Source organism: Haliaeetus albicilla, chromosome 11, assembly GCF_947461875.1.
Source record: "Haliaeetus albicilla chromosome 11, bHalAlb1.1, whole genome shotgun sequence".
NCBI classification, from domain to species: Eukaryota; Metazoa; Chordata; class Aves; order Accipitriformes; family Accipitridae; genus Haliaeetus; species Haliaeetus albicilla.
Window position 1 is genome coordinate 41,651,048 of NC_091493.1, and position 24,945 is coordinate 41,675,992.

The 24,945-nt window shown below is 38.7% G+C and overlaps 1 protein-coding gene across 2 annotated transcripts in view; it reads left to right on the forward strand.

The window, feature by feature from the left end:
* INPP5A (inositol polyphosphate-5-phosphatase A) overlaps nucleotides 1–24,945 on the forward strand; it is a 259,043-nt gene that overhangs the window by 168,040 nt on the left and 66,058 nt on the right. For both annotated transcript variants that reach the window (XM_069797312.1, XM_069797313.1), the window contains exon 9: nucleotides 12,123–12,207. In XM_069797312.1, coding sequence (XP_069653413.1) covers nucleotides 12,123–12,207 — 85 coding nt within the window. The remainder of the gene's footprint in view (nucleotides 1–12,122; nucleotides 12,208–24,945) is intronic.

Sequence of the window (24,945 nt, forward strand, 5' to 3'; positions counted from 1 at the left end):
TGCCATTTAGCAAGTGCGAAGAAAATGTGGTGTTAGACTCTTTAAAGACTAAAAGAGTTGGAATTACAGTGGTGTTAAGTAAATATTTGCTTGTATATTTACAAATACATATACAGTGTATATGTAGAAAATTGGCATGTGTAATGAGTGTTTGTCAATGCTAATGTAAACCCAGACTAAATTCCCAGACGTCAATTACATTGTTCAGATAGACACAGATACAGTCAAAACTGAGTTTGCCTTACAAATGAGAGTAAGAACATCTGCTTTATATTTTGTGGGGAAAAAAAATTCCTCCAGGCCCATTTTGGATAATTCCCATGTACAATTAGCCCCATTTGCATAATACTTGCATTTTTGTATTTTCTAAAGTTGGGGGGTTTAAGCTATACATAAGAGTAAGAAAGGAAATGTAGTTTACATTTCAGTTTAGTCTTTCATACATCTGCTGTAATTAATGCTTGTGCATATGTCATTAATTAATCATATTGGCATATTAGGCAAGTCCTTTAGACACTTGCTGGGGAAAAGTGTCTACTGAATTTAATAGCCTGGCTAGGGAATGAGTAGAAGCTGTAGGATAGGGTCCTTTAAAAGTATTAGAAGAGAGTTTGCAAAGGACAAGGACGTGAGATGTTAGCCTGATACTGTGGTTCTTGGTGTGCCAGCCATTTAAACTTCCTGAAATTATCTAGAGCATTCAGATCCATAAAATGAATGTGGTTTTTTTTAAAGAAAGTGACAGTGCTCTTCTGTTTTCCTATTGAAATGTTCCCTGGCCTAGTTCAACAGAAACATTTTTACATTACAACTGTGAAATCTTGGCATAAAGCTTCCCTTTGTGCCCTTCATTATTTTCTCACAAATATAGTCCATTGTCACATAGCTGAAGTTAATTTGATCAACATTGGGACATTTAACTTTTATGTCCGGTCAAAGGAGCTGTTTCATGCTCATTTTGGGTATTCAAAAGAAATGATTGCCAGAAAAATAATGTTACTATTAACAATTCAGAGCAATTAGTTTCCCAGGGAGAGGCGATGTGATGCACCGGCTCCACACAACTATTCTTTGTCATTTTATGGATGCTCATCAGTCAACTGTCACATCTTCTCAAAGACCCCTCCAATCTAAATGTTTCTCTTTGGGCTTTTCCCAGAACTAGCAGCTGAATGAGCAAAAGAAAAGCCACTTAGTTTCTAGGCAAAGGAAAACTTCACTCTAAAGATCTGGGTCATTTGAGAAGATCCTAGGAGTAGCTTGCTTTGGGGGGGGGGGGGCTGTTGGATTTTTTATTTTCTTTTGTTTTATTTATTTCTTGCAACAGCGATTTTAACGTCAAGTGAAAACTCTCTGTAATCATGTGCCTTCAAACGTTTAGTGAAATTTCTGTGTATTCAGATAGAATGCACTCCCAGGGCAAATAAACCTTCCATCCAAATGTCTTCTAACAAAGGTTTAAAACCCTAGATCACATTCAAAAAGACAGCTTTTCATTAAACACCCCGAGGCTCATCTCATTAATATTCAGTCATCCCCCCCCTTTAAACTAAGGTTAAGTGCTCTCAAAATTAACGTGTTTGTATAATATGCTCTTTAAAGAGTAAATCCAGCAAAATTGTCTTGTTACTTTCAACCTGTCAGATACAGTCAAAGACACTTTTTCCTTGCTGCTTGTTTTTCTGCTGGCTTGAGCTTTTGCATGTTTGATGCAGTTGTCAAAATTTAACTTATATGTCCTTCCTGTTTACACAAACACATTTTGAATTTTATTTAGGTTATATTTTTAGCAGAAAAATAATTTTGAACTTGTATGCATTGTAATGGAAAATATACATTATTATAATTTTAAGCATACAATAAATGTATTTCCTTAGTAAGTGAATGATGATTTTTGGTAGTCCTAGTCAGTAATTTTGCCCTTATTCTGTTATTGTCAGCATTTGGGGCTTTTTTTTTTTCTTCTTTTTGGCATCAATAACTGAACAGGTTATTAATAAATTTGAAGCATTTATTATTCAAATTGTAAACTAAAGATCTGTTGTTTCTTTCATGATAAAAAGAAATCTGTATAAACAACAGCACGTTTGGAAGCAAAGATCTGACTGGAGAATCAGCAATCCAAAATCCAGAACTTTAAGAACTTGCAGGTGTCACACAAAAAGGTGTCACTTAAAAAAAAAATAGCGTGGATACACTAAGTCACTCTTCACTTTGTCTGCCTAATGTGAATAGAATTGTGGCTCTTTCAGAAGAAATGCTGAAAATAAAAGCTCTGAGGTTTCCTGGAGGGGTTGTCGACTGTTGTTTTCACAAAAGCAAACTTACTATCCTATGGCGTGGATCACAATAAGGGATTGCCAAGTCTGCTTGGGAGCTTGGGCCACTTTTGGCGGCACTCTAAGCCTCCACCTCACCTTTCATAAGGGCTTTACTCCTTTTTACCTGTTTCCCAGTAGTACGTTCTCCTGGAGCTGCCTCAGTTGGGTACCATGTCTTTCTAGTAGAAGATAACTGATGTAACTACAGGCTAGATTGGATGAATTGTAAAAAAATACCACTCCCAGGAGAATCTGTGTAATTAAACAGACAATTGAAGAAAAGAGAGAATGCCTCTTAAAAAAGAAATGGCTGCAAATAACTTGTTGCCTGCTTGATTTTGCTGTGAAAATGGCTTTATATGAGAATGTGCAGAGTGCGTCACTTTCTCATTGAGTTATATTTCCTTTTTACTGAAATTTGTTCCTTAGAGAGTCTGCAGCTAGATAAAGAGCAGTCATTAGAGTTTAGCTAAAGGTGACACTCACATCAGCATTCATTGTGGTTTGTGTCTTTTGAAATGTTCTATCGTATAGCCATATAATCTTCCAGGATAGCTATGATTCAATTAAGAAGAATCTATATGGGCTGTTGATCCAATTTTTATTCATTTGCAGAGAAATGAAAATAAATTGCTATGGTGATGTTATTTACAATGCTTGCTGTAAGATGATGCTATGAGCTGGTAGTTATAAAACGGAGAAATGGTTGAAAGAGCTCCATTCTGCTTCTGTTTGAGTCTATGGGCACTGTGAATAATCATCTTTCAACATTTTTACTCCCATAGGAAGGTAGGATCACTATGTGAGAAGGTTGTTATCTCTGACTTGTATTCTGTGTCCTGGAAAGATACGTATTCTCCCTAACAGGTAAACAACCAGATGCAAGTTACAGCATTTTTAGCTGCTTGTCTGTCTGTACAAGTGCTGAAGTAGTTACAGACCAACTTGGCAGACGTTATTCATGGACTGACAGGTAAATAGCTGTAACTGCCTCACCTTTTATGAAAGCTTCTTTATCTTTCTTCCTTCGGTGTAGGATTTAAGATGCAGCCAACATGATTCAGTTTCTCACTCCAACAAGGAAAATGGTCCTGCTATCTCTGTATCCACCAGAATTTTCTTTGTTCAAACCTAATGTTGACAGCTCTAATTTTTTTAATCGCTGTGCTCTTTTGAGAGGGTTTTTTCCCTTCTCTTTAGCGCTTCAAATGTTTCTGTCATGTCACCCCTCGTTTGTTTCCTCTCTTAGCTCAGCAGTTCACTGTAGTGTGATTCTCAACACACTGTAGTGTGATTTTCAAAGGGATAAATGCCCAAGCTAACAATTAAGTACATAAAATTTGTTGCTAGTTAGCTTTTCTCAATGTCAAGCATTTTTTAATCCTTTGTGAGTGAAGTCTTTCTTTCTGTGTTTCCAGTAATTTGCATTGCCCTTTTCTAGATGTGGTTGGTTTTATTTTTAATTCACAGTCCCTCTGAGCCTAGGAGTTTCACCAGGCAAGCCGATGGAAGTGTACGGATTTCCATCGCTAGCAGCACACCGTGGTGTGATGTTGCCAGTGTCCTGTCACCTTCTGCTGTCCCCTTTGCCCACATGGCCATCCACAGGAGGTCGGACTGGGAAAGGTGCTTGTTGCAAGTCTGGCAAGATACAAATCTGGCAAGATTTCTTAACCATTCTGCCACTGTTCCCATCAGTGAACTGTTTAGGACATACAATGCCTCTGTTCTGAATTTTTCTAGATTTGTCACGGAAAGTGCTTTTCCCAGCCTTAATGAGTTAATGGATCAGTATCCCATTGCTGTCTATCCTCGTTATTTTCTGGCTTGCTATTTGCACTTCTAACACTAAAGTGAACACAGGATTTTTGCTTTACTCCCCGGCATCCAAGCCCTGCAGAACAGTAAGCAAGAATTGCAGCGTCTCAGCCATCATGGAAATTAAGATATGGCAGTTATCTGCTGCCTGCTTATGACCAAGTGTTACCAACATTGAGGAGTTCCAGAAGTTATGTGGAAGAATTTTAATCTTCCATGATAAAGTAAAGGAAGATTCAAAAAGATGTGCAGTTTCTCTGGTTACTTCTTGTTGTTTTCTCTTACATCAGATGAAAAGCAAGAAAATTTCTTTGTAACACAACACCAGTGCCATAGCATTGTATTCTCCTGTAGCAAAATTGACAAGTACTTACCTCATTATACATGGCTGCTATTTCATTAGGCGAATGTCAGTGTCAGGTAAGATCATGGTTTTGTCAATATAATGAAAATACCAGTCAAGTGAGGAAAAAGTCACAATTTTCCAGCTCTAAAAATTGATTTTTATTGCTCTTCTTGTAATCCTTTCTTTGGATTAAGTATTTATTATTGATGTGGTCTTTCTTTTAATCTTAATAGCTGCTGACATTGTAATTAATTAAAAAATACAACTTTTTTGCCCAAATGGCACTATATTGAAATTAAAAGTGAACATCACATATTAGTTAAACAGCTCTGGCAAATGTCTTGAGTGCTAAGATGATTGCCTAAGCTTCTTGACAATTCCCTTCATCTTGCTGTATGCTGCTTGACCTTTTGAGATGTTTTGGTGTTATTAATAGGTTTTAGCTATTATATCAGAAAGAACAAGGCACAAAAATATGATAAACTTTATCTTTTTAATGACAGTGCTACAACACCTTAGGCATGCCAATGAAGGCACTTACATCACGCCTTTTGAGGCACACTTAGACACCAGGTAACTTTTATTCAGAATTGATGGGGATTTTTCTGGAATTTGTCTCTAAACGTATATCTGAGAATGCAAACTGGTGCGAGCTAAGCGCTGACTGTGCTGCAGAAGGGAGGCAATACGTGGAATAGATGTCAGGGTTCTGTTTCAAAGCTTTCTCCAAAGCCTCTGCTGGAGGTGGATCCCCCACGGACCAGTTCTTGAGGTGCAGGTGTGCAAGCTGATCTCTTTGACTAAAACTTATAAAGGAAAAAGCGATGAGGATAGGAACAGCAGAAATCTGAAAGGCCACACAGCAATCCTGTGTCTAGTTTTGTACAAGCCAAAACCTAACATTTCCATTCTCTTGATCTTCAGTTCCTTAACAGGGCTGTGGTAGAAGACAGGTTTCTCTGTCGTCGTTCCTTGACTTTCCACCAGAAGTCACTGCAGGAGTTGTTATTACCTCTGACATTATAGATCTATGGAGAAGAAAGTGTGTATAACCTTCTTATCCATAGGTTACCTGCTACCTCCATACCAGCTCTTGGCTCCCACCGGTGGGATGGTCAAGTCACTTTCTGCCTTCCCCCCCCCACCCCTTTCTAAACATTCCTCTTTGGGCTAAGATCCTCTCTTGTCAAGCAAACATTAGTTGAGCATGCCCCTTGCAAACTGTGGCCACGAGGTCCAAGCCTGCTGCCCGTGGGCTCTGGCCGCGGGATGCCTGTCAGGCTGCGGAGCAGCTGGCTGCGCTGCCTCCGCGCTGGTAGCCGTTCGGTGATCCTCCCGGCGGTGCCGTGCGGTGAGTCCGGCCGCTGGACGTGGGCAGGGGGGTCCAGGCTACCACGGAGGTGCAAAGGGCCCCGCCGGCTCAGCCTCGGAGGTGTTGCCTGAACACTTCACTGATCGGCCAAAACATGAAGAGGTTTTGCTGTCCCGTGCAGAGACGTAGGCCAGCATTACTTTTACTAGATTGAGATCACAATAGAACCTGTGGTTCAAAGCTCTACTTAGGTCAACAGTAAACAAGATTAGGAGTTTCACCTGAGAAATGATTGCCACACTGAGACTGAGCTGTCCTTTCTTCTCTGCGTAGTTAGTTATGGTTTTCATATTCCTTTCCTTAGGAAAGGACATCTTATATAGGCAGTCACATGTTCTCTGTAAAAGCGGCTTTTATACCTTTAATTCCTTCTGCATGGATAATGTGCAAAAGTAAAGAGATTGTGGAAAGATAATATCCTACCCTGTAAGTTGTACGAGAAATAATGGAAGTGCTCATATTAGCTAGTATTTAGCTTAAACACGTTTAGTTATTATAAAAATTTGCTCACTGAATAAAATATGGCTTGACCTCTGGATTGTTTCTTCCCAAGAAATGTGACAGTGTCCCTCCTTCTCCTTCATTCAGCCTGCTTGGCAGAGCTGCAAGTTTTTTGTTTTGTTTTGTTATGTTATTGTTGTGTTTAAAAAAAAAAAAAAAACCAAAACCCTCAAGCCCCTCTTTTCAGCAGTGTCAAGTTAGGATGAATTGGCCAGGGAGGCATGTTTATAGACTGTGTGAAGAACTTTGTCTTTGTGTGGGAATGCTGGTGACACTGGTATGGCTTGCCTGAATGAACTGCGATGACGCGGCTAATAAGGTGTCCTGCTGAGCGCCGCAGCAGCCTTTCTCAGACCTCCCACTTAATGCCATTCAGCTCCAGCTCAGTGTAGCTAATTTTTCCCATTCCCTCAATTCTTTAGGCCTCCTTACAAACAGAAAAGTCAACTTTCACACCGAGCAGAAGATAAGTGCTTTAGGAAATAATCGTGTAAACAGAATGTTACCTTCTGACCTGATGCTGATACCTTGGTCTGGGACAAAACCCAGCTGGCTATTGCATTAGACATGGCTATTAAAGGAATAATGCTGCTGATCCTCCTTACAAAGTGCCCTGAGAAATGGTTTAGCCAAATCACAGTGCCTCTTGTCACACTGAATCATGTTCAGCTGCTCTCTTCCATGACCAAATTGCTGATATTTAGCTGCTTCCTTGTCTTCTCCTCTCTTGTGACAGTATGGGAGGGAGGTAAGTATGAAAGCAAGGGAGAGTCGGTCATGTTTCCAATTGCCCTATTATTTCCTGGCTGAATTTCAGTGCTTTGAAATGTATATACAGTACACCATATAGCTTTCATAAAAGAGGGTGCATTTCATAAAGTATCTTTAATTGTAACTACTGTAATGAGTACTTTAAAATAAATTACGAAAGGATTTCAGTGATTCCAATAGCATGGAATTGTTCATTTTAAGATTGCACTAAGCGATTCCCTTTGGTGTTCTGTGTAGAGACTAAAATTAATAACTAGACCCAGATTTCCAGTAGTGCTGAGGAGAAGAAGAACCTCTGCCTCTTACTTGTTTTAGTCTTGGTAGGAATGTGGCATCCAGACCTCCTAAATGGCTTTGAAAAAACTTATCTTTCACAATCCATTCAGCTGACACTGCCATCCAGACTGAGGTCTGTCTTTACGTCAAAGTAATTATTTGACATATCCTAGGCTCCAAGAGCAAACCCTGAGCGTTTGCTTCTACTGTGGCATTTGTTTGACTTCTCTCTAGGTTTGCCTATCGCACGGGTCCATCCAGCCCCTGCTCTGGGCTGGGTAGTGCCTTTGTCGCAGGCAGGCCAATCTAGCTCAGGCTAAAGCTCTTCAGCATCATAGCTCAGAAGGTTTCAGAACTTTCTCGTAATTCTCCTGATGCACCCAGAATAACAGCCAGTTTTTGCCACAGGTCTTTGGGAAAATGTGTCAGGGGACTTCCATACTAAAAAGCACTTGATGAGTGGAGGTCGTTTTGCTAGAAGTCTTACCGACACAGCAGAGCAAGTACATTTCTAGTGCAGACACAGTAACTTTTTTCTGGGTTTGTAAAGCAGTTGCTGATATCCAGTGTGAGGCAACCTGCAGTTGTTAGACCAAAATAAGAATTAAATTTATTTATTTTGCAGCAAAGAAACTGCTGTGGTAATTTAACATTAATTTGCACCCTTACCAGTGAAGTTTACTGCTTAAAAAAAAGTGTGAACCATGGATCTGACTCATCAAAATATTTAAGCATGTGACTAACTTTGACTGTAAACTTTACTTGAAAGTTGCAATTGCCTGAGAGTTTCCTTCTTTTACTGTCCTGTCATGTCTAAAAAGCTGTTCAACTCTATTTCAAAAACTGTTTGCGGTCTGCCTCTTCTGAAAAATACAACAAAATTTGAAAAGAAACAGAGAATAACCCAACCAGTCCAGAAGACTTTAACTGTAGAGTCATCAGTTAAAAACGTAGAATTAGTTTGAAACTGTCAAAATAATTAAGGTAGTGTGTTCCAAGTGTGAAGAATCTAATACTATTGTCAAGGACTCCTGATGCAAATTAAAAATTTTGTGTTTGTGGAACTAGTAGAAGAGAAATCGTCTATGTCATTTGTATTTGTGTGCTTTAAAGTTTAACAAGGTCATCAGTAAACCCAGTCATAAGCGTGCATTTTTTCTAATGGTCCTTATTTGCCATATTGAATTTGTTATTTTGATTTCAAAAATGCACAGAAGTCAAAGATACTTCTTCAGTATGTTCAAAGTACAAATAAACTCTTTTCTCATAAGCAATACTTTCTAGAGCAAGAACAAAGGATTAGAAGAGTAAATGTATTCTTCCAACCTTTTCAAAGGGAAGACTTCTCTTTCTAGAAAGGAAGAGCTGTAATCTGGAAAGTTTTCTATTTTATTTGTATTCAAGCATTAGATACATCTTGATTGCCTGTCATCTCTTGATAGCCCTGCGTAGGTCACAACAAGCAGCACAGCTAGTTAAGGCACTGATGATCTTTTGTTTGCTCTTGCATATAGAGTTGTGGAAGTGAAATATTTGTAGCTTCTCAACAGTCATGAAATGTTTACCTGAGTCACCTATTTTGTCATAAGCTACTTAGAAAAGTTGTACAGGAAAGAATAGATCCTTAAAGTATATTGAAGCCTTTCGGGATAATCTGGTAGTCAGCAAGTACAAGCTAAAGGAAATGACGCTAGGTCCTCCCACTAAAAACATAAGATTAATGCTAGTGACATAGGTTGGCTGCATTGTTTTTATATGATGCAGATTTATCACTCCATTGACTGATGCATGGCAACATTTTTAACAGATTATTTGATTCATGGTTAAAGGAAGGGCATTGTTATAGAAACAAATAGCAAAGTAGAATAACGCACATTTTGAAGCCTTCCTAGTTCATTTGCAAGTACTTGTTCTTGTTATTAAAAAAAAAAAATATTTTCTGAGTTCTCATTTACTTGTACACATGATGAACTGTGTATATTTATAGCTCAGAATACGGGAACAGGAGGAATGGAACACTTTTGTTTAGATCTTGCTCCAGTCCCAACACCTTCACTGTGTGTCCCTGGTCCTGGCGAGACTCACAGTGTTTTGCAGTACTCAGTTTCTGTCCTGAGTCCCCCCAGTGCCGGATGTTTTTCCTGCATATTCCTGGGGGAGGAAATCCTGCTGTACTCTTCTTTATTGCCATCTCCTTTGCTAACTTGGAGTCTAATTCTAAAAGCACAATCAAGAAGATTAGTTCTTGTGCCATTGATTCAGTGCAATTGTAGGCACCAGTAAGTATTTCAAAACAGAGCTATCAGAGTACCAAATTGCTGAATTAATTCTAAGATTTGGGAAATCTTAAACTAATATGAAGTTCCAATGGCAAGGACAGTAGGTTACATACATGTATTAAGTTATTTAAAGCATATTTTATTGTCAGGTATCCCAGATAATTTAATAAGTACATAAATGTGTATATCCCTTGCTGTACCACTGTTGCTAATTTTATTGTATACCTAAATTTCACTACCTGTGAAAAAGAGATCTGTCAGAAGCCACTTAAAGCATCATTCTTGAGAACTAACATTTAGACTATTTTGCTTCAGTCTGTTGTGAGATGCTCTTTCTAAAATGTCCAACAAGACAAACTACAAGGGGAACAACTGGTTAAAATTATCAATTGTAAAGCTGGCATTGATTTGTGTGCAAATCATGTTTAAATTGGGTAATGTGCAAGACTATGAAATTACTGAATTTTAATTAATTGATCAGAAGCAGACTCATCAGCTGATTGTTCATCAGTTAGGAGATATTTTTACTGGCTATTTTTTGAATAGTCTGTTTATTTGGAAAATCCGTCTTTGCATAATACAATCACAGGCATCATTCTCATAATATCAATTTGTTTTAAGAGGCCTTCTCTAGACCTTGATGTCATTCCTGTAATATCTGTCATTTCTTTGTCAGCAGTAAATGGCAATGGGCAAAGCCAAAACTAAGATACGAATCAGGAAAGTTGGCAAAGCAAAATCGGTTTTTCTTATGTGTAAGTTGCATATCAGATTTTGCAATGATAGTGTTAGCAAATTGTGGTAATGTAAATGGTTTAACTTTTGAGTTCTCATTTTCCTTTAATGTGCCATGAGGGCACTAATCAAACTAATGTTATGTACAGGTCAAGAGTGACAGGTTTTTCTCAGTGCTTGCTGGGAGCTGACAGTAGACAGTATTTATTAACAGTACCTGCAATAATTTGTCAGCTGAATGGAGGATTTGGAGATTTTCATACCAGAAAAGGATAAGTCTTTGCAAGAGATTTTGCTTCAAATGATCGCTACCTTAGGTCCGATGCACATTAATTTTTCACTAGAATAATATTCCTTATGTAATAGATTACTGTTGACTAAAAATGTGAGATGTTTTTAAGAGGAGAAGCAGTATCTCACTGTAAATCCAATGTTGTATCTTTCTTTATAGCTTTGAAAAGTCTAAACGGATGTTATGTATTAAAACTTTTAAAGCCATTTGAAATGAATGCCTCCTTGCTGGGCAGTATTGTTCCAGGAAGCCTACTTACTGTACATTACTTTATAATCCTTTACCTATCCATATGGGTCTCTGCCTGTGGCTCAGTTGGGGTTTCTGGCATCGTAACACTTACGTATTTATATATTCCCAGAATGTACACAGCGTATTTCCTTGCATTTGTTCCTTATTTCTTATATATTGTACCATTGCAGTTTTTTGTGCGTTCTGTCTGTGTATATTCTGTGTAGCTGTAGCAGTCACTTTTCAGGTATTTCAGACCTTCCTCAGCTACTGAGAGGAAATTAATTGTATTGATTCCTTTTTGAAATTAAGCGTGAATCAGTGGATTTCCAAATGCCAAGATCTCTGGAAGCATGTAAAATTGCACATTGTTAGGAGTACCAGACAATTGTCGTTAATAATAGATAAGCTAATAATATAAACAATTTTTAATTATACAAGATTTGAAAGATGAACAGTAATGCCTTATCTCCCTGTTTAGTACTGAGCAAAGGCTTGAGAAAAAGGTCAATCTTTACTCCACATGTGGAAAGATCACCTTTTAGGTGTTAGCTACAACCTCAGTAAAAATCTGCTTTGAACAAAGAGAACTGTCTTTCAGAGAACTGAGCCAGGCAAAACCTTGTAGATCAGTCTCTACCAGATGCGGTGATTAATGTTTAGCCCTAACACTTTGCACATAGTTCTTAGAGTACTAACAAACACTGGTAAGCATTATGATCACAATCATACAGATAAGTAAACTCAAAGGTAGATGTATTCTGAACTCATCACTAATTTGGGGTTCCTAATTCTTTGCTGCCTAGCCCAAAGCCATACACTTGAACTTTCAAAAGTGTGAAGTACCTCCATGATACCCTCAAGATTTCTGTGATGCCCAAATGCTGGTTCTGCATTATTTGTACTAACTGCTGCAAGCTTGCTTTCCTCCAAATTGTTCTTTCAGCCAGACAGGGGGAATCAAATGCATTATTTTACTGGGGCTGGAGATAGAATTGCCTAAGCAAAGAATCAGCCCAAAAACATGGTTAAAGTATTGTTCCAGTAGAAACTGGTGGTTTTGATCATTCCAATAATTACTTCTGAGATTGTGCTTAGAAGGTAAGATATGTGTATTTGTGCACCCTCACATGTACTTAAAGCTGAATGACAGGTTTGTTTTGTTTTGTTTTTTTTCCAGAATTATAGATCAGCGGTTTGAGAAAGTTTCGTATTTTGTCTTTGGAGATTTCAACTTTAGACTGGATGCCAAAGCAGTAGTAGAGGTAGGACTTTTATTTTTCTTCTGTTGTAGACCCTACCAGGTTTTATTTCTTAAATATTTTTTCCTGTGGAAAAGCTAAAAGTGACTTAACAAACTAATCTCAATATTGACATCAGACTTAGCTAAGAATACTTTTAACAGGAACATCTGACAGGTAACTAAAAATCACTGTTGTGAATCTGCTGAAGCAATTAAGAAAAATACAGCTGACATGCTGCATTTCTTCTCAGTAGCAGTGTGTAAAGTGAATATTGGCTGTAGATGCTAGTGAACTGCAGACTCCATGCCACCTGTTCATGTTCCTGTGTATGGCAAGGAGAAAATGTGGGTATCCATCTAAGATGAGACCTGGAGTCTTCACAATGCATGCAGGAGTCTCTTCTTTTGGCAGGCATGCAGATTCCTTGTTTGAAATCTCTTCGGGCTTCAGCACAGGATACCACATTTCGGTTGTTTGTTTGTGACTTTTGCCATATGTTTATAGCTCACAGTGAATCTTATAATTGTTTACTGCAAGCGGAGTAAGTAGTGGTTTATACTTCTACTCTGTGGGGGGAAAAAAAGAGAGAGATTTCCTAAATGTCTGTGATAGAACTCCACACTCTAAAAGTACAAGCAGATGTTTGTGCAAACCTTTGTGATAGTAGCATCTCAGTGTGGAAGGGTGACTGGAAGATTTGTATATAGAGCCGAAAAGAATGCAGTAAACCTTCGTCATGAGTTGAGATTACCTTGACTTTCCTGCTAAAGCTCAGCTCTGGGTAACATGGAGTCAAAAATAATATCCAGGTTGAAAACCAATTTAATCTCATGGTTTTCCCCCTTTAATTCTCAGAGATACTGTAGTGTCTTTTTGGTGTCCTTGAGGGTAGGCATGTATCTTCTAAACGAAAAGTTTTTATTTTGTAAATCAAGCAGCGGGAAGTAAGTGGCCTGTGTGTCAAAGGCTGGCTACCCCTCATAGAGGTGCGGTGCAGTTCTCCTTCCTTAGGTGACGATTAGTCCTTCATCTATTGAAAAACAGGAGTTTGACATTTCAGCACTGCATATGTAGCTAATAACTTCCTTCTTGGAATCCTTTAGACATTGCAGTCATTTAACCAACAAACTCAAAGCATAATTGAAATGAAACTCAAGTCACTGATTCAGAATATGCAGCTTTATACTGCATATGTTAAGGACGAAATCCTGCTCTGCTATGCTGTGGTAACCATAGTTATCATCAATGTTTATAGATTACTTGTTTTTGAAATATTATGCCTGTTTGTTTTTTATTCACTAGTGGTGCAATAGTATTATTGAGAATGCTCCTGCCTGAGAACACCTCTATCAATCATGCTGCAGCAGAATTATCTCTTACACCCAGTATTGATGAAGGGCGCTATAAGTTTTTCCTAACTTACTAACTGCCTAGCAGTCTGCAGGATTGAAACTGCAGAGAATGCTTTCTTTATTACCAATAGATTAAGATTCCTACATTTATATCTGTGAGTTTCAAAGTGATTCACTTCTAACAAAATAATGTCACTAACCATAGATGATGCATACTGAGTGAACTGCACAACAGGTAAGAGTGCAGGTGATTCTTAGTCCTGACACAGTACTTTTCATCTTACGAATGCTTTACCAATATCAGTTAATGTTGTTGCATATGAGCACACAAGGTATAATTTGAAGATGAATCAAATCCATTTGCCCATTCTTCCTAGATAAGGTGCATGCATGTGTGAGTGTAAAAAGCATTAGAATAATACACATTTTCTGTTGCTTTTTTTGGGTAGCATACCCCATTAACCAGAACTTCACCCAGCTACTTTGCAACATTAATTAAACATAATTAAAGTTGATCTAGAAACTTCCACTTGTAACGTATGCACAGTTAAAGTCATATTAAGTTTGTTTGTAGTCTTCTGCATTTGGTAGTTTATAAACTGGTATGTCAGAAGATGCAAAAGATTTAAGAAATAGTTGTCTCATGCAGTTTACTACACAGAAGTGATAGTACAGGCAGTGTGTCTTTGACAGCATCGTAACACCAGAACAGTCATGAGTGAATCAATAGTAAGCATATAGCATTCTGTTTTGACAATAAAGTCTAGGCTCCTAGGAGGCAGATCAGTTTCTAAAGTATAATTTGGAAGGGCAGAGTTACAGGCCACCTCTAGCAGGAATTATCCTAGATAGGACCTAATGGTTTGCTTGTATATAAAATATATAAGATCCAATCCCAAATCACTTCACAAACTAGTTTATAAATGGCATTTCTCAACTGTGCCATTTTTCCAAAGCTGGCAGCGGGCAGAGTGCCTTGACCAAGGCCATGTGCAGCTGGCGGTGGCAGAACAGAATGGAACAAGAGTGGCCAAAGGTGATTGCTCATCTAATGCTCAGTGCCAGCCAAAGTGTTAGCCTGTGGTCGTGCAGGAACCTCACACTCCAGAAAATATCTTGGTCCCTTCTGGCATTTTAAACGTGTGCCTATGCAAACTGATGTTAGCCATTCCTTCAACTATTCAGCAGTGTAGTTAATACTACAGATTTTAAGGGTTAATCCATTGACCTGTCATCTTTGTATATATTACTAAATTTATCTCTGCTTTTCTTGCTGACCTTTTAAATTCCCTCTTGAGAGCACAGCGTGCTGAAGGCTTGGACACTAAGATGCTATGAGCAATACATGTGTTGTGGAAACATAGACTGTGCTTATACCAAAGACAAAGAATAAAGTATATTTCTAAAGGATTTCTCAATTAAGCCATTGAAAGGGAGAATCTGAGAGCTGTTTCAAATGTGGAGTCCAGACACTGAAGTGCTGTGTGCTAAGTCAGATGCCGAAAACATTGTGCTTATTAATTCATAATTGATAGACAATAAATCATTAATATATAATTTATTAAACATTTTATGGGAACCTTAATCTAAAGTCATATTGATTTCCTTGCTAGGAAAATCTGCTTTACTGTTGTTGGAGTAGTCCAGGGGGGGATCAATAAAACAGGTAAAGGCTTCTGGCAATTCTGAGATCCATGTGTGCATTAACAAGGGCGTTGTCCGGAGGGATAAACTGGCAAGAAAGAAATAGGACATCTGTAGCATAACAAGCATAGCAAATACAGTTGGTTTATAGTAGATTTGAATTATAGTTTGAGCATAATTTGTAGCTTGGCAAGATGATGTTCAGAGAAATACCTACAGCTCATCCATTTAAAGCATTTTAAAGTTGTCCTCAGCCTGAAAAGGGCTAATGATAAGGTTCAATTTTAGTCTAGTTTTCCTGGGCTGATGTGTGATTCAAAATACAGGGAGCATGAGAGGACTTGGAACCACAAGATTTTTTCCTGAAGTCTCAAGACATTTGTACGCTCTGGGTGTGTGCCAGGCATCGAGGACATCGGGGTCCCTTTGCCAGGTCTCTGCCAGTGATGCCCCATCTTGGCTTTGGCTGCGAGATCTCGTAAGGCGTGCTTGATGCCACCCTCTCCATGGGACAGGCTAAAGCCCCCAGCCACTGTTTACCTGAAAATAAACATACGGAAGTGTGAACGCTACTAAGTGTTGATTATAAATGTTCAGTATTGCTGTAGTAATAAGCCTCAGAAGTTTGTCTTGTAGCTAAATCCCTGGCACATCACTAGTCTGGCTCACTGCATCAACAGGCTGAAGAATAAGCATTGCCTTGTTACTTAATTACCCGCACACCTAATCAGTGGCTCAATCTGGTGGTCTCTTGACTGGGATCTGCTGTCACACTTCAGATGCTGTAGGTGCAGGTTTTTGCTCCTTATCCTGTTAACGACAGCTGCCCCAGCTATGCTGGCCCAGGAGGCACAGCAGACTGCCGGCATGGGGACGCAGGATCGCAGGGGGGACTGGGCTGCCGGCCCTGGCCCTGGCCCTGGCCCTGGCCAAGCTCACCCTGGGGCCTCTGCTGCAGGGTGAGCTTTAGGTGACCCTGTTCCAGGCTTAGCCCTCTGACTTTACTTGCTCCTGTCAATGTGTGTTTTAAATTACTCGGAGGGTTTTCTGTCGTTTTTTCTCAGGTGGGTGCAGACGAGGAGCTGTATGGCAAGAAACAGGGAATGCTCTGGTCTGTCTGCTGTGTTCAGTTTGCAAACACCTACCTAACTGTGGTAGGAGATGCCTCTCATCCTGAACAATATGCCTTTGAGCTAAGGCACCGGCAAATTTGTAATGGCCAAGTGCTATTGCTGAGGTAGCATGAGTTAATCTTCTTAATGCGTATGCTGAGTTAGTTCCTGATCTGCTCTGGTGGCATCATCGGGGGCCTGATCCTGACACATCCTGCTGGGTCTGCGTAGCTGAGCTGTGAGGTCAGCCCCTCTCTATAAGGGAGATAAATGCCACTATGTTATTGTAAAACATCCAGAAAAATTTCTGTTAGCAGTCTAGCCTCTTAGAAGGCACTACCTTTTTGAAGATCCATTGTAGACCCATTCAGTCCAGCAAATTACAGACACTTTTGCACTGCTGCTTGTGATATGTCTTGCTGGCATTGCATTCATTTAGTACTAAACATCTTCAGTTCATCATTCTTCATGCTAGAAGTGTTTCCAAAAATAAACTTTGTAAATTCAGTTAATCCTACATATTCAAAGTTGGCTGAGTATTCTTGCTATGCTTTAAACTTAAAGATTTGCCTGATTGTTTTTTTCAGTGCTAGATTTTTTGGGTGGTACAGCATTCTAATTATTTGCCCACTGCTTCCAGGTATCTTCTAACACATCTATTCCCAGCATGTTACGGAAGTGTTCACAACCTATAAAAAATTACTATAAACTTTTATATTAGTTTGACTATGAATTCCAGTATGTATCAGCTTCTCTGCAATGTCTCTAATACAGGTGTTGTCACAGCATTTCAAAGAAACATGAATTTGTGATGTTTCTTTGTGTAGAAGATAGTTCTCCTATAATTTTTCCAGAAGTTCTACTCTCCCTGTGTTTTAAAGATAATACAGATAGGTCACTGTAATCTTTGCTGCTATCAGAAATACACTGCAGATTTATAGCAGTGTATGTGATAAAGGTAGTTTTTCTATTTCTGGAAAATTATCTTCTAAAATTGATTTGGAAGGAGATTTGATGAGGTGACTTTAAAGAAATCTGCAGCAGCAATGAGGTATACTGTAGGCTGAAGTTGAAGAATATTCCAGAAATTTAAAAATTATTATGAGTTAGTGTTTTGGTTCTTCAGAAAAGGTAATAGGGTAAATGCTTGGAGGTTCTGAAATTAAACAAGATTAGTTGTCTATCAACTGAATAAGACTAGGATACTGAAACCTCTGAAACACATTCAGGGTAAGAAGAGAACTGAAGTTTGTGGAGGGAAAAATGAGGGGGTTTAATACAAAGAACTGAGAAGGACACGTTCTTGTTTGATATGAGAAATGAAAGAAATGGAGTTACTGTGAGTGAATGCATGGAAGAAGTAAGTTGATTCTCTTCTGTCAGTCCCCAAGAGCGAGCAGCTTATCATCTGCTGTGACTGCTGTAGACCACACAGGGTTTCGCACTGTGATGGTTCCAAGGCCGTTTTAATCTCCACTTTCACCATTATATATATATAATTTTTTTTTTAATTGAAACAGCTTACTAGCATCTAATATTTTCTGTAGGCTCTACAAAATCTTGCTAGTGTAAATGTGGAAGCAGGATCAGTCCCATAAATCTCTCCTTGCCTCCTCATTCACATGGATCTATGGAAGTGCAAGCGGGAGTGTCATGACCCCCATCAGTAAATTTGTAGGCCTGCCTACGCACTGGCATCCCGCACGGGCTGTCATTTTGTGTCTTTAACATGCAGAGGTGCCCTTTCCCCTTTGTTTTTTTTTAAAAAAGAGAGAGTTCCCATTCTCGTTTGCCCAAGCACTTTGCTGGAACTTGGTGGTTGATGCGGTGTGTCAGTCAGGAACTGCCCTTCTCTCACTATTTCCCTGCACCAGCCCCGAGCATCACAGCTCACAGCTTCAGCTGTGGTCATCAGTAGAAATATTTCTCCTTCTGTTCCTTCTATCTCAGTGAGTCAGTTTACCAGTCTTGCTTTATTTAAATCACCATTCAAGTCTAGACCAAGGAAGAGTATTTTTGCTGTCAGCTGGCCATACTAACAGTCTATGGTAATCTTTGAGAATTACGGTATTTTCATATTTTTAAAAAAATCAGTTACCCACTGAAACTCTTACCTATAAATCTTCCTGATCCTCTTCGTCCATCTTAAGAAAGTACCATCAGGCTTAATAATACGGGCTTATTTTGACTGTTTTGGAATAAAAACCTGTTTCTGGCTGAGACTGCTGATTGAAAAGTCCTTTAAAGTTCCTTGTACTTCCAAGAAAAGAAGAAGGATGATTGTGTGCTCCTCAGTTCCAAGAATTGCAACTTAGGAATATAGAGTTCAGTATGCAAAACATAGGTCTTTAGGAGAAAGTCATATTAATCACAAAATCCATTTGCTCAGGATAAACCATAACCTTCACTTGTATCCAGAAAAAACAGTTTTTGTTTTTCCCCCGCTAAAGGACATTTTGTTAGGGTTGATAGTAACTTGGTAAGCTGGAGAGGGATTAAATGTATCATATATGAACATTTATAAAGGTAGCAACAGAAATGCTGTTTCGGGATTCCAGTCATTTTGGCCTACAAAAAATTTTTGAGCTCTTATCTGCAGAGTAAGAAGCAAAGTCCTTGTCTGAAAACTAGGAATTCATGCTTGTACACCTACCCTATCTACTTAATGGGTTACATTCAACCAAGGTATTTCCTTTCTAGACTTCTGCCAAGCAGCCATTTGATAAGCCATAACTGGAATGGCTGATTAATTGTTTTTTAAAAGGTAATAACTACCCATAAAGAAGTTGCATATCTAGCTCCATCATTCACTTGCACTGTGCCTCTCTGCTACCTCTGACCATTTGACTTTCTATTACCTAATAAAATAGGAACGACTTCATTCTAGCATGACACTCTAGCTCCTACCATATTGCTGATACTACAATGAATCACCGAATTTTCATTTGATCATACAGTCTTGGCACAATATGGTCTTTTATTTTGAAAAAGGCAGTGGTGGCATCATGTCTTTTTATCAAGTGTGCTTGTGCCAGCAGAAGTTCAAGGAGCACTCCCTGTTACTGCTGTGATGTCTTCATCTACAAAACATGGACCTCCTCATGTAAGACATCTCTCTCTTTTGAACAAACATCTTTTGTTCAAAGAAAAAAAGCGAATGAAAAACTTCTTACATCTAAGTAATTGATTCAGATCTTACTCAAATCTGAAGAAATATTTTAAGTTCAACTTTTTTCATTATGGAGTCCTGTGTTTTGTGCAGTAACTAGGGTCTTCACAAACTCCAGCCAACAAATGACCCATTAGTAATTGTCATCAAAAAGATTAGTAGCTAATTAGGCAACTAGCACTGATTTGGAAACCTGATTCTCAGTGAGGTGGTCAGGCTGTGGGTGCATGTGGAGACTTGATTACCTTCTCATCTTTATAGGTGTGCTTCCCTGAACAAAAACAGGTCATCTGGCAGGATATGGCTCTTGCTGTCTTCTTGCAATATTGGTGCTATCACTAATCATCTGGCTGTCTTGTCAGACACAAATATATATCTGTGTATATGTGTGTGTGTGTATTTTTTTCAACTAAGTATTATTTGCAGAAGGTGCTTTGAATACATCAGGAAAAGTGCATGTAAGAATTGCACATTCTTGTTGTGACAAACACAGCAGTCATTTTAAAATTCTGGCTTTTTTTGCTTTGACAAGTGAGCATTCAGGAGAAATTGGTAACGTGGTAATACCACATAGCATAAAGAAGTAAAGTGTATATAGTCGTGGGCATACGCAATTCCCTTCCAAAACCGCACCAGACATTGTTATCTTTTCTAGGCAGCGATGACATGCAGATGTGTATACGTATACATTTAAGATTTCAGCTGCATCCATTTAATTCATAGCCAAGTGGTAAGCCCTTGCAGGTCCTGCTGAGCTCCTCAGTGCAGGATAAGCGAACCATCTGCTATATATCAGTAGTTCTAGACAGCATAACATGGCATCTGAAGCACTTAAGTATTTTTAAATCATTGGGATATTGTTCTCTTTAACACAGTTTATTTTAAGAGTATTTTCAGAAAACAAACTTTGTATGTGACATTTCTTCTACCTATGACTATAAATTTTCCTCGGCAATTTCATGAATTAAAACAAAAACTTAGAAATATTTTTTCTTTAGTAAATCCATATGATAATGATACTCGCTATTTTAAGGGTTTTATAATTTCCATAGCTACAAACTTCATGTTTGTTTCCTTATAAACATAATCTATTTCAATGATTTGAAGTAATTTGGTGATTCTGGGGTTTGTGACCACAAATACTATTCCATTTAGTATGGCAGAAAATGTGATTACAATTGGAAAATTATTAAATTGGAAAATGTTTTAAGTGGGGATTATGCAAGTTGTGTTCTTTGAAACCATTTCAGCATAGTAATGCACTTGCAGAGAAACGTTGCTAAAGGAAAATATAACATTAATGATCACAAAGATTACACAGGGACTATGTTGGCCACAGTATTTACAAAATAGCTCATGGTTCAAAAACTGTAATGGGGGAACTAGAAGGCATTTTCAGAAATAGAAAAGAATATGTATTGGAAACCTGTGCTTAGGACATGTGCTCTTTTCAAGTTCATGGATCCTGAATTACAGTTGGAAATCATTAGGTTGGTTTTACTTTTCTAACTAGACTATGACCCTGTCTGCTAATGCTCGTTCATACCTTGCATCTTCAAACAGAGAGATCTTCAAACAGACCTAATCACAGAATACAGGTCATTTAGTTTGGAAGGAGCCTCTTGAGTTCTAGTCCAACCCCCTGCTCAAGCAGGGTCACCTAGAACAGGTTGTACTGGACCGTGTCCAGTTTGGTTTAGAATATCCCTGACAGTGGAGACTCCACAACCTCTCTGGGCAACCTGTGCCAGTGCTTGGTCATCCTCAGAGTAGAAAAGTGTTTTCTCTTGCTCAAAGGGAACCTCCTGCATTTCTGTTTGTGGCCATTGTCTCTTGTCTTGTCACTGGGCACCATTGAAAAGAACTGGTATCTGTCGTCTCCGTTCCCTCCCATCAGGTGCTTATATACATGAATAAGATCCCCTGGAGCCTTCTCCAGGCTGGACAGTCCAAGCTCCCTCATCGCCTCCTCATATGAAAGATGCTCCAGTCCGTTCATCATCTTTGTGATCTTGCTCTGGACTCTTTCCACAGTGTCCACGTTTCTCTTGTACTGGGGAGCCCAGAACTGGACCCAGTACTTCAGGTGTGACCTCACCAGTGCTGAGTAGAGGGGCAGGATCACCTCCCTTGACCTGCTGACATATCCTAATGGAGCCCAGCATGCTGTTCATGTACCAAATAATTTCTAAATAGCAGGGTATCAACCTACACATTGTAGCTGCTGCACATTGGTTTATGTGAACAGCTGAGACTGCTGAAAACTTTTTAGTTGGATCCTTTCTCACTGGTACAATGAAAAGAAGTCTCACGTATGTAACTGGCATCACAGCTATCTGGTGCTACGCATCAGTAGAACCATTTTAAGTCATGAAGAAGCCCCTTTATAAAAAAAAAAATCCTTAGCCTCAAAATATGAAAAAGATGGCAGTCTTTCATTGCTTTAATTCTGATTTCTCCTTCTGCACATGGAGCAGAATGAGAAAATTAATAACTGCATAGCGATTTCATGCTGAAATTGCAGAAGTCTTGGCTCAAATGAGAAATGGGCAATCGCTAATAGAAAGCAAAACTATGTTTTAAGAAAGAAGGTGAACAGATGACATCCCAAGCACCTCAGTGCATGAACGGCTTGAGAAATGACATGAAGAGGCAGTAGTTGAAGGAAGGAGGGAATATTTCCAGCAGCTGAATCAGATGTGGCTATGAGCTCACAACTGGTAAGGACAAGAGCCTGCAAACATCTGTATGTTGGATTAACTGCCTGGGTAAAGATTCCTCATCTCAACTCTCAGCCATCACTGTGTACGTGGGTACTGTCTTATCCCAGTCCTGAACTAGTGTCTGATTTCTGCCTTCGGGGCCATGGAAAAATACCTTTTGTTTCACTTTAAGACATTTATCTTACCTGTGGGTGTGTTCTCCCAATCTTGTCTCCAGCTTACTCATTCCCCTTCTCTCCATCCTTCTAAAGGTTCTGCACCCAGTTCTACATCTCCACCCCGTATCTCCATTTGCTGGTTGGGATATGGAAAACAGAAATGTCTACAGCTCTTCTCCAGTTCTTATTTAATAAATATTGAAATTAGGTCTTAAAACAAGAAAGAAAAAGTATATGGAAAAGTTATCTTTTTCTGAATTATAAGGGTATGAGAAAGAATGTGGTCAAGAATTGCTGATGTGAAATTACTAATAGTTTGGTTTATGAAGTGTAACTTAAATAACTATGTACCAGGCTTTGGTGTTTGGAAATATAATTAGATTATTTTATTCTCCTTAGAGACACAAAATCTGCAAGAGGTGAAACTCACGTCTTTTACACATTTTGTAGTCTATTGTGTGATGCCAGAGTAGATACTGAATATAGACAGCAATCAATACACATTTTCAGGTGATTTGAGGCTGATCTCAAACCTTACTGCTCTGTAGTCCTGAGTTGTTGAATATAGTTGGAAGGGTTGGAAGTACTGTCACAATGAAAGCTGTCAACAGCTAAGAAACCTATTTCTACCTATTCTAGGCTTACATCAACGTTGGTAAGTCTAATCTTCTGTCCTTCCTTTTCTGCAAGAACTGAAGCTGATTAATGCATCTTTTTAGATCAACAAAAGTGCCATTTCACGCACAACGTCTTAACATTGCAATTATGCCCCTAAGCCGCTCAAAATCTGACTCACAGATGAAAAAAAAACCCAAACTTCTTTAGGTATTTCTGAGATGAGGTATGTGTCTTTTGGCTGATTGCTGCATTGAAGAGTAGTTTATTGTGGTAAGTGAGAAAAGAACAGACCCTCTTCCTGTAGCTTTTACAGCAGGACAAAATAAAGAGGCACAGGTATGCAAATGTTACCGCAAGCAGACCCCTTCTTACAAAAGTAGCAAACTAATTAAAGCTTGACTAAATGTTGACTGAACCAGGACTGTCAAAACCTCATTATGTCCTATTAAATCTTTAAATAGTTAGGAAGGAAAGCTTCTGATAGAGTGCTACAAGTCATGCAGAAGAGCCCTTTTTTACACGTATGAAAGGAATTTTTCTTTCTGTCTCGTGTTCTTCGATTAATGTGTTCTTTTCCTCCATACTGGCTCTTAGTTTAAAACTGTAATAGGGTTCCCTTCTTCCTTCAGTAAAGTGATATTAAGCCATCCTTATAAAAGAAAAATGACATTGTTTTATTTCTGAGATAAACCTGCATATCATGGAATAAATTATTCTTAATAGCTTACAAGCTTCAGATAATGTTTTCATTCCAGTTAGAAATGTGCATAAGATCCTGGATTAGTTTTATCTTCTCAAATACTTCATTGTAAATAACTTTGTCTCATAAAGATTTTAACTTTCTTTACAAGCTAAACTAATTCTAGGAAATGTTGGAAACAAAATCCTGTGTAAAATGAAAATGTAATAGAGATTTATTGAATTAAAATGCATAAAACTTCAGGTCTAATAAGGACAGTTTTATTAATGAATGTAAATTGCAGCAACCCATCTGAGGCACCTGCTAAATGTTCATTATAAATTACTCTCATAGACATTGTGATGAGTTTCATATTGTAGCCAGACTTATAAAAGCATGCAGATTGCTTCCCCAAGGGACTGTATATTTACTTAACAGTGTAGTTAATTGCAATTATTTATTTTCCAGTGATTGCAAATGGCTTCTGCATTAAAGATATATGTGGCTATTAGGAATTATTCAATTACCTCTCTTTTTCTCAGTAGTCTAAGTCAAACCTGAGCTCAGATTCCCAGAGGTAAGTCAGTAGTGTATTAACTCAATATGTTCCTTAGCTTTCTGCTGGGGTCAAAACTCTGTAGTCGTAAGTCCTCTCAGCAGAGCTAGCTGGTGAAATACTGATTACCCATCCCTGCAGCTGATTTTTTGACATCTTCCATTCCATACTGATGCTGCCACGCTTATTGGCAAGATTCATAGGAGGTTAATTAAATCCATCTTCAAAACAACGAGGGGCCAATGAGCCATATCCTAGTTGCAATAGTAAATTAAATGATGCAATTGTTTCGACTTCCATCATGGATAAGGGGAGAGATGAGTGAATGAATTGTTCTCTGGCTGCCTTCTTTGGGGCCCTGGAGGGTCTAGTAGCATGTGGTCGTAAACCTGCTTTTAATTTGTGGCTACAGGAAAAGATGACACTGTTATCAGCAGGCAGAGGTCTCGCACAGCATCACGATGTGAAAGATGACACTGTTTAAAAACTAAAAGGAACTCTATTCCCAGTAGGGCTTAGCAGCTCCTCCTGTTTCAGATGCAAATTAATACAAACACAGTTACAGAGCAGAACAGAAAAGATGATAGGTTGATCAAATTTGGCACTGCTTGGGCTGTAATTAAAACGTACACAAATTAAATACAATTATCTTGTGCTTTCTAATAGGGCTGAGCGTCATTAAACTAATTAATAATGCAGCCTATAAGCTGGGCTCCGCTGCTGTGATTGTTCAGAGTGTACGTTTTAT